Source organism: Cebus imitator, unplaced genomic scaffold (assembly GCF_001604975.1).
Source record: "Cebus imitator isolate Cc_AM_T3 unplaced genomic scaffold, Cebus_imitator-1.0 Scaffold231, whole genome shotgun sequence".
NCBI lineage: Eukaryota > Metazoa > Chordata > Mammalia > Primates > Cebidae > Cebus > Cebus imitator.
In genome coordinates, this window is record NW_016107546.1 from 840,381 (window position 1) to 851,297 (window position 10,917).

At 36.5% G+C, this 10,917-nt stretch overlaps 1 protein-coding gene across 1 annotated transcript in view; it reads right to left on the minus strand.

Moving 5' to 3' along the window:
- Positions 1 to 10,917, minus strand: part of AK9 (adenylate kinase 9) — a 209,229-nt gene that overhangs the window by 70,852 nt on the left and 127,460 nt on the right. The window contains exons 21-23 of the mRNA XM_037727441.1: positions 10,075 to 10,164; positions 9,416 to 9,616; positions 8,931 to 9,046 (exon numbers count right to left, since the gene is read on the minus strand). Of these exons, the coding sequence (XP_037583369.1) occupies positions 8,931 to 9,046; positions 9,416 to 9,616; positions 10,075 to 10,164 (407 nt within the window). The remainder of the gene's footprint in view (positions 1 to 8,930; positions 9,047 to 9,415; positions 9,617 to 10,074; positions 10,165 to 10,917) is intronic.

The window sequence follows — 10,917 nt, forward strand, 5'->3', positions numbered from 1 at the left end:
TTGCTGGCTTTCAGATTGGGTCTCAAATCTTTCAGATTGACGTTCTGTTTGTTGATGATGAGGTTATTTCTGTTTCTTGGTTTTCGTTCTGACAGTCTGGCCCCTCTGCTGTAGGTCTGCTGAGGTTCACTGCAGGCCCTGCTTGCCTGGGGTTCACCTGCAGCAGCTGCCTCTGCGTTTTCACTGGGAGCTGCAATCCTGAGCTGTTCCTAAACGGCCATCTTGGATCGTCCCCCCCTCATTTTACATTTTTTTTGTTGAGTCCTACTCCATTGTAGGGATATAGGACAGATATTAATACATGTTGATGAATTACTGAATGATTTCCAATTTGGAGCTATTACAAATAAAGCTACTAAGACCACTCATCAAGTCTTTGAATGGGCATGTGCTTTCCTTTCTCTTGGATAAATTCCTATGAATAGAAAGACTGGGTGCTATGGTAGGTATATATTTATGTGTTTAAAAAATTGCAAACTGTTTTCCAAAGTGGTTGTACCAAGTTATAGCCCCACAAGCAATATAAGTGTAGAGAGCCAGTGTAGCCCACCCACTCTGGGGGGGATCAGCAGGAAGGCTGCTGTGAGCTTTGGGTGAACTCTAGAGAAGCGAAACCATAATAGGGGAATGTGTATGTCTTGGAGAAGAGCAGTTGGACCTAGCAAAAGATAACCAGCTTTCACTGACCTTGCTGCAAGACAGTTGCTAGCTGAGGTATGTTAATTGAAGTATGAGAATTATAACCACAGGCTGTTCTGGGTAATTACACCCTCCTTCTGCTATGTGCTTTGTGAACATATAAAATAAAGTACTCTGAGGCAGGATGAGGCCGGAGAAACTGATACTTTCACTTTCTTGGACCATCTGGCCCCATGTTTTTCTATGTCTGTCTTTGTGTTTTTCTTTATCCCCCACCATTTCCTCTTAGGTCTTTGAACCGTTATGCAGCACGGGACACAGCTCACGCCAGATATAAGAGTTCCAGTTATTCTCCATCCTAGTTAACATTTGGTATGGTCAGTCTTTGATTTTAGGTATTCTAATCATTACCTAATAGTGTCTCATTGTGATTTTAATTTTTACTTCCTTAATGACTAATGAGGTTGAACATCTTTTCATGTACCTATTAGCCATGTGTATATTTTATTTGGTGAAGTATCTGGTGTGTGTTAAAATCTTTTGCCCATTAAAAAAATGGGAGTTTTGGGAGAGAGATCCAAGATGGCTGATCACTAGCAGCTCGGGATTGTAGCTCTCACTGAAAGAGCAGAGAACAAGAAGATGCCACACTTTCATATCAATTTTTGTTGCTCACGCACCAGGAGATTCCCAGCAGAGGAGACCCACGTGTCGCCAGCACGACTCTTGAGGCCAGCGCGACTCAGAAAAGCACCATCGATCTTAACGCCGCTGTTTTGGCCGGCACAGTGGGTTGCTCAGATTCTAACACCAGGAATCAACAAGTTGGACATCCATTCAGAAACCCAAGTATAAAGACGGGAATTATAAAGACCACAGATGGATAAATTTATAATGAAGGGAAGAAACCAGCCTAAAAAGGCTGAGAATACCCAAACTCAGACTGCCTCTCCCTCTACAGGGGATCACAGTTCCTCATCAGCAACAGAACAAGGCCTGATGGAGAAAGACTGTGTTCCATTAGCAGAAGCAGGCTTTAAAAAGTGGATGATAAGAAACTTCTGGGAATTAAAAGAACTTGTTCTAACCCAATGCAAAGAAACTAAGAACTTGAAAAAAGGTTTGATGAAATGTTAACAATAACACACAATTTAGAGAGGAATATAAGTGAATTAATGGAGCTGAAAAATACAACACGAGAACTTCGCGAAGTATGTACAAGTTTTAATAGCCGAATTGATCAAGCAGAAGAAAAGATATCAGAGGTCGAAGACCAACTTAATGAAATGAAACAAAAACACAAGATTAGAGAAAAAAGGATAAAAAAGAATGAGCAAAGTCTCCAAGAAATATGGGACTATATGAAAAGACCTGATCTACGTTTGATAGGTGTACCTGAATGTGACGAAGAGAATCAATCCAAGCTGGAAAATACGCTTCAGGATATTATTCAGGAAAACTTTCCCAACCTAGCAAGGCAGGACAATATTCAACTCCAGGTAATACAGAGAGCACCACAAAGATATTCCTCAAGAAGACCAACCTCAAGACACATAATCGCCAGATTCACCAGGGTTGAAATGAAAGAGAAAATACTGAGGGCAGCCAGAGAGAAAGGTCAGGTTACCCACAAAGGGAAGCCCATGAGATTCACAGCAGATCTCTCAGCAGAAACCCTACAAGCCAGAAGAGAGTGGGGACCAATATTCAACATCCTTAAAGAAAAGAACTTTCAACCCAGAATTCAACATCCAGCCAAACTAAGCTTCATAGGCGAAGGAAAAATAAAATCTTTTGTGAACAGGCAAGCACTCAGAGATTTCATCACCACCAGGCCTGCTTTACAAGAGCTTCTGAAAGAACCACTACAAATAGAAAGGAACAACCAGTATCAGCCTTTCTAAAAAATGCCAAAAAATAAAGAACATCAAGATAATTAAGAAATTGCATCAACTAATTGGCAAAACAGCCAGCTAACATTAAATGACAGTATCAAACTCACATATATTGTTATTAATTCTAAATTTAAATTGACTAAATCCCCCAATCCAAAGACACAGACAGGCAAAAAAAGCCAAGACCCATTGGTATGCTACATCCAGATCCATCTCACATGCAAGGATACACAAAGACTCAAAACAAAGGGGTGGAGAAAAATTTACCAACCAAATGGAGAGCAAAAATAAATAAATAGAAATCAGGAGTTGCAATTTTTGCTGATAAAATAGACTTCAAAGCAACAAAGATCAAAAGAAGCAAAGAAGGATATTACATAAAGATAAAAGGATCAATGTAACAAGAAGAGCCAGAGATCCTAAATATATATGCACTCAATACAGAAATACCCAGATATATAAGACTTATAAAGAGACTTGGACTCCCACACAATAATAGTGGGAGACTTACAGATCAATGAGACAGAAAGTTAACATCGATATTCAGGACTTGAACTCAGATCTGGAACAAGTAGACTTAATTAACATTCATAGAACTCTCCACTTTAAATACACAAAATATGCACTCTTATCAGTACTACATCACACGTATTTACAGGTTTAAATGAAATATTGGTTGGCTGCTTGTTAATTATTTTCTTCCCTCATTTTTTTTTTATGTCTCTATTATTAAACACAATTACAGGCATACCCATTTTTAGACTGCATTCTAGCCTGGGCAATAAAGCAACACCCCTGTTCTCTCTCCCTCTTCCTCTTCCTCTTTCTTCCTTTCCTTTATTCTTTTCTTTTTCTTTTTTTTAATTCTTTTTCTTTCTTTCTCTCTTTCTTCCTCTAAAAAAAAATGGGATGTTTGTTTTCTTATAAATATTAAAAGTTCTTTATATATTCTGGATATAAGGACTTTCAGCAGATATGTGATTTGCAAATATTTTATCCAAGTTTGTCTTTTAATTCTCTTAATAGTGTTTTTTTTAATAGTTTAGTTCTTAGTTTTGATGAAGGCTAATTTCTCATTTTTTTTCTTTATGGAGTCTGCTTTTGGTATCATGTCTAACAAATTTTTGCCTAATTTATGGTCTCAAAGAGTCTCTCTCAGGTTTCTTCCAGAAGTTTTATAGTTTTATTATTTACATTTAGGCCTATAATAAATTTGAAGTTAGTTTTTGTATATCATGTAAGGTTTGGTTCAAAGTTCACTATTTTGCATGTGGATCTCCAATTGTTTCAGCACTATTTATCAAACAGACAGTCCTCTCTCTACTGAATTGCCTCTGTAGGTTTGTCAATAATCAGTTGTCCATATATGTGTGGGTTGATTTCTGGACTCTCTTGTGTTCTATTAATGTATTTGCTGTTTTGTGCCAATGACATTATTTTGATAACTATAAATTTATATTTAATTAATCTTGAAATCAAACAGTATTCTCTTACTTTGTTATTCTTTCTAAAATTTGTTTTCATTATTTTCTGCATTTTCACATGAATGTTAGGATCAATTTATAAGTTTCTACCAAACAGTTGCTGGGTTTTTAATTTTGATTATATGGAATCTGTAGATAAATTTGGGGAGAATTGATATTTTAATAATATTAAGTCTTCTGACCTATGACCATGGTATATCTACTTTTTTTTTTGAGACAGAGTGTCTCTCTGTCACCCAGGCTGGGGTGCAATGTCACAATCTCGGCTCACTGCCTGAGATCTAGTGATTTTTGCGTCACAGGCTTCTCAGCAGCTGGGATTACAGGTGCATGCCACCACGCCCAGCTAATTTTTATATTTTCAGTAGAGAAGGGGTTTTGCCATGTTGGCCAAGCAGGTTTTGAACTCCTGACCTCAAGTGATCCAGCTGACTCAGCCTCTTAAAGTGCAGGGATTACAGACGTGAGCCACCATGCTCAGCCATGATATATCTGCCTGTCCATTTATTTAGGCTTTCTTCAATTTTTTCAGTTTTGTAGTTTTCAGTGTATTGTTCCTGGACATCTTTTGCTAAATTTATCCTTTCATATTACATATTCTTGATGGTATTTTGAAAGGCATTTAAAAATCAATTTCTGATTGTCTATTGCTTACACATAGAAAGAAAATGGATTTTTGTATATTGATTTTATGTCCCGAAGCTTTGCTAAATTCATTAATTTGTAGCTTTTTTGTTGATTCCATTGGCTTTCCTACATAGAAGTATTAATTTTATAATGCTGCTTAACAAATTACCACAAATATAGTGGCTTAAAACAACAAACATTTATTTTCTTACAGTTTTGGAGATCAGAAGCCCAGAGAGTTTTAAGGGGCTACTGTGAATGTGTCCAGGGTTAATTCCTTCTGGAGGCCCCAGGGGAGAATTCATTCCTCCCTCTCCAGCTTCTAGGGTTGGCTCATGACCCTTTTCTCCATCTTCAAAGCCAGATTCAAAGTACCTTCTCTCTGACTTCCTGTCTCCCTATGATAAGGACCTTTGTGATTACATTGGTCCATATGAATAATCCATGGTAACACCTTCAACTCAGGATCCTTAATTTAATCACATCTGCAAAGTCTCTTTTGCCATATAAGTTAACATTCACAGATGCCAATTCACAGCTTAGGACATGGACTTCTTTGGGGTGCCATTATTCTGCCTATCACAGTAGAAAATATTGTCTCCTACAAATAAAGAGAGCTATGTCTTTCTTTTCAGTCTGAATGCCTTTTATTTCTTTTCCTTGTCCGAATGCAGTAGCCAAACCTTCAGTATAGTGTTGAATAGAAGTGGTGAGAGTGAATATCCTTTCCTTGTCCTGAGATCAGGAAAAAGGCATTCAGCCTTTTACCCTTAAGTATGACCTTAGCTGTTAGAGACTTTCTGTAGATACTCTTTGTCAAGCTGAGGAAATTCTTTCATTTTCTTTTTATTACAAGTAATAGATGTTAAATTTTGTCAAATGCTTTTTCTATATCTATTGAGGTGATCATGTTTTCTCCCCTTACTCTGTTAATATGATGAATTAAATTGATTGTTTTTCAAACATTAAACTAACCTTGAATTTCCAGGATAAACCCCATTTGGTCATGGTGTATTATTATTTTTGTGTATTTTTAGGTTTTATTTGCTAAAATTTTGTTAAGAATGTCTGTATCTATGTTAATGAGATACTAGACTGCAGTTTGTTTTTCTTTTCTTGCTTTCAATGTCTTTGGTTTTGGTATCAGAATAATGATCTCATAAAATGACTAGGAAGTATTTTCTCCTCTTCAATTTTCTGGAACAGTCTGTATAGAATTGGTTTTATTTTTTTCTTCAACATTTGGCAGAATTCATCAGGGAAGCCAGCTGTGTCTGGCTGTTTTCAGCTTTTGTATGTCTAACAAAGTCTTTAGTTTGCCTTTGTTTTTAAAAGAGAGTTTCAATAGATATAGAATCCTGGGTTGACAGTTTATTTTATTTTATGTTCTTTTTGAGACAGGGACTCACTCTGTTACCCAGGCTGGAGTGCAGTGGTGCAATCTCGGCTTACTCATGCCTCAACCTCCTGGACTCAAGCAATCTTCCCATCTCAGCCTCCTGAGTAGCTAGGACTTACAGGTGTGCACTACCATGGCTGGCTAATTTTTGTGTTTTTTGTAGAGATGGGGTTTTGCCATGTTGCCTAGGCTGGTCTTGAACTCCTGAGCAGAAGCAATGTGCCTGCCTTGGCCTCCCAAAGCACTGGGATTATAGGCATGAGCCACTGTGCCAGGCTGACAGGTTTTTTCCCCTTCAATACATTAAAGATGTTGCCCCACTCTCTTCTTGCATTGTTTTTGATGAGAAGTATGTTGTCATTCTTATCTTTGTTCCTGTGTATGTGGCATATCTGTTTTCTCCTTTATTTTAAAAACTGGTTTTGATCAATTTGAATATGATGTACTTGGTGCTATTATAATATTTTCTTCATGTTTCTTGTGCTTGGTCATACTGATTTATTGGGCATATTGGATCTGAGAGTTTGTAATTTTTTCAAAATTTAGAAAAATTTGGCCATTATTTCTTCAATCCATCTCACACATGCTTTCTGTGGATCCGAACTATATGTACACGTTGAGCATCACTAATCAAAAAATCTGAAATTTGGAATGCTCTACACTCTGAAACTTCTTGAGCACCGATCTGACACTTAAAGAAAATGCTTAGTGTAGCATTTTGGATTTCAGATTAGGAATGCTCAATGGTATGCATTGTGCAAATATTCAAGAATCTGAAAATGTCTAAAACTGAAAACACTCTAGTACCAAGCATTTTGTGTAACAGGCTGCTTGAAGTTGTTCCACAGATCTCTGATGCTCTTCTCATTTTCTTTTAGAATCTTTTTCCTCTGTTGTTTCATTTTGGATAGTTTCCATTGCTATTTCTCTTGCAGTGGATAAACTACAGTCATACCATTAATGTATATCTCATTTCCTTTTTTTTAAAATTTCTTTATTATTATACTTCAAATTCTAGGGTACATGTGCAGAATGTGCAGGTTTTTTCCATAGGTATACATGTGCCATGGTGGTTTGCTGCATCCATCACCCCGTCATCTACATTAGGTATTTCTCCTAATGCTATCCCTTCCCTATTCCCTAACCCCTGCTATCCCTTCCCTAGTCCCCCACCCCCTGACAGGCCCTGGTGTGTGATGTTCCCCTTCCTGTGTCCGTGTGTCCTCATTGTTAAACACCCACTTATGAATGAGAACATCATTTTCTCTTCTTGTGTCAGTTTGCTGAGAATGATGGTTTCCAGCTTTATCCATATCCCCGCAAAGGACATGAACTCATTTTTTTATGGCTATAGTATTACATGGTGTATGTGTGCCACATTTTCTTTATAGAGTCTATCATTGATGGGCATTTGGGTTGGTTCCAAGTCTTTGCGATTGTGAACAGTGCTGCAATAATCATACTCATGCATGCGTCTTTATAATAGAATGATTTATAAACCTTTGGGTATATATCCAGTAATGGGATTGCTGGGTCAGATGTTATTTTTAGTTGTAGATCCTTGAGGAATCATCACACTGTCTTCCACAATTTCGTTTCATATATTGTACTTTTCAATCTTAAAATTTCAATTTAGGTCTTTATTATATCTTCTATATCTCTGCTTAAATTTTTGAACATGTAGAATAACAACTGCTTTACTGTCCTTGTCATATAATTCTAAGAACACCTTTGTCAGTTCTGAATCCATTTCAGTTGATTACTTTTTCTTCTTATTGTGAGTCATATTTTTCTGCCTGTTTGTAAGTCTGGTAATCTTTCAGTGACTGCTAGAATTTTACTTTGTATTCCCATAAATAGTCTTGGGCATTGTTCTTGGACACAGTTAGGTTACTTGGAAGCAGTTTGATCCTTTTGGCTCTTGCTTTTTGATAGGTGGGGCCAAAGTTTCATTTATGCTAGGTCTAGTTATTCCTCATTCTTGAGGCTAGACCCTTGTTAATACCCTACCAAATGCTCTGTGAATTGGGAGGTTTTTTTTTTTTTTCCCCTGTATTACTAACGAAGACCATACTTTAAAATAAAAGCTTTGCATATTGTAGCCGGCTTGATAACTGTCTGCAAATACCAGAGATTTTTTTTTATGGCAGGCCAGAGTGGGACACAGGAGAACAGCAGCAGACATGGCAGAGGATGGATGATGAAGGCAGAGAATCTGATCTGAGCGAGACAAAACTCACATCCTTTAGCCATCCCAAAAGTCTCTTCAGTTCCTTAGTGATAAAGTACTAAAAGCTGTTATCAGAATCATATTACGTATTGTTTGTTGTTTGACACATGTATATTTGGGTTTAAGTGAGGCAACTTAACCCAGTTAATCACAAGTATATGTTTACATAATTTAATAATATTACTTTTTATATATAAAACTTAAAAGAACCGCTGCCTGTTTCACTACTGATTGATATGTGAACTGGGCAGCTATCAGATGAGAATGGTTGTCCAAATTCTGATGTCAAGGGAGTGGATGGGGCCTGAATATGGGTTGCTCCTACCCAAGAACACTGCATATTATTGTCATGCAAGCAGCCTCTTTTACTTACAACATCTGCTTCTGCTATATTTAAAAAATATTTATGTATTTAAAACCAATACTTTTTTCCATGAAAAAAAGTTAAAAGTTTCCTTTTATCTTTTTGTGAGAGTTTTTTTCACACTATATAGCCCTGGAATTTCAGGGGGTCAAGTGAGGCTGAGGCAGGGGACAATGTGTGTGCAAATGAGAACGGCTGTTCACTTGGGGTCCAAAAGTGATAGTTATCACTTTTATTTGCACATTTTCAATAACTTCACAAATGAGAATGAGTAGTAATAAAAGAATCATACCTCTTCCTCTTCCTCTTCTTCTAGCTCCTCATCGACCTCTGCCTCAGTCTGGTAGTCTTCTGTTTCTTCCTCATAATCTTCCCCAGTTAACTCCCGTGCAGTATATTGAAATGGTTCTGGAGAAAAAACAAAGAGAATCATTGGGGAAAATATTTTTTAGCAAAAAAGGTTATTAGCATATTACTGTAGTCAAAGGTTAGGAAAATTAATTATAATTATTAATCTCTTAGATTAAATATGTATGCAAATGGCCTTTATCAATTCTTTATGTGACAACTGGCCAGTATGGCCAGGGGTGTTTAGGCTGCATGGCTGTTCTGATTGGTCAGGGCCTGTGCTGTGATAGTTGCTAAGTATTTTATACATTATCCTTGGATATATTGAACAATTTATTCATAAACCATCAAGGAAGGTGTTCAAGTTTTCAAATGCTTCTAATACTATCACCTACACTTGATAATAAATGTTATGATGAAAGCCCTTACTTTCCATAGTCTCAACGACTTTTTGAAGTAATTCCTGTGGAGTTCTGCCAGCAATCTCCAAGTTTAAAATTTTGATGTTAGCTTCACTAATTGTTGCTTCCAGCTGTTTCCAGAGGATGCTGAAAGAATTAGTCTTCTCCTTAAAAGGCTCCATTTCAGGAACATCAGGATAAGCATCTTCTGGAAACTCAGGTAGTACCACTTTTGAGTAAAAGACACAGGAAAGAAAAGAGAGGTTTTAAATATATCTTTAGACATATTGCCAAAATAATTTATGCTTTGCAATATTTTTTAAACAGTTGAAAAAATAAAAAATATTCTAAGCAACAATATGCATTCATAAATTCATATTTTAATTACACTTTGTTCTTATATTTTCTGTAGATTTATATTTATTGTTAGTAAAACTCAAGTTTTTGGATAAGTAATATGAGTTTCTTAAGGAAAATTTAACTGTTAAAAAATGTATAAAACAAATTTGTGTGAAAACCAGTGTTATAATCTGGTTTGATACACTTTTAATGGAGTAAGCCAAATATTTATGTCTGTCAATTAGCATAAAACGCAGAAAAAAAGAGTACAAAGCAGCTACTATGCCTAAAATAAGAAAATACAAAAAGCACGTTTACGCTCTAGCTACTTTCATTTTACAGTCTAACCTGTTTCAGATAATTTTTCAGTTTCCAGGTCCTCTTTGGATCCTTTTGGGATTTCTGTTTCTACTGTAGTTTCCTCAATAGGCTCAGAAACTTAAGAAAGAAATCTAATAGTTAGTATTTAAATTTTAAAATGTTATTCCTTTATGAAAGTTTTGGCACAAAGAAAATTTCAAAACATAGTTTAAATTGTATGTAAAATGTCTAATAGAAAGTATGGTTCTTGTTAGGGAAAGAATGGTATAAGAATATGTAATTAAAAAGGCAGAAAATAAGGAATATTCTTAAACACCTAAAAGGACATGGACTAGAATAATAATTGACACATGGTACATACAATTCTGGCTGATAATTTGTTAAATATTGTTCAAACTTCTTTTAATATGGCAGTAGACTAACAATGCCTGATTTTTAAAAATTTCTTATTTATTTATTTTATTGCATTTTAGGTTTTGGGGTACATGTGAAGAACATGCAAGATTGCTGCATAGGTACACACATGGCAGTGTGATGTGCTGCCTTCCTCCCCATCACCTATATCTGGCATTTCTCCCCATGCTATCTCTCCCCAACTCCCCACCCCCTGCTGTCCCTTCCCTATTTCCTCCTGACAGACCACAGTGTGTGATCCTCCCCTCCCTGTGTCCATGTGTTCTCATTGATCAGCACCCACCTATGAGTGAGAACATGTGGTGTTTGATTTTCTGTTCTTGTGTCAGTTTGCTGAGAATGATGGTTTCCAGGTTCATCCATGTCCCTACAAAGGACATCAACTCATCATTTTTGATGGCTGCATAGTATTCCATGGTGTATATGTGCCACATTTTCCCTGTCCAGTCTATCATT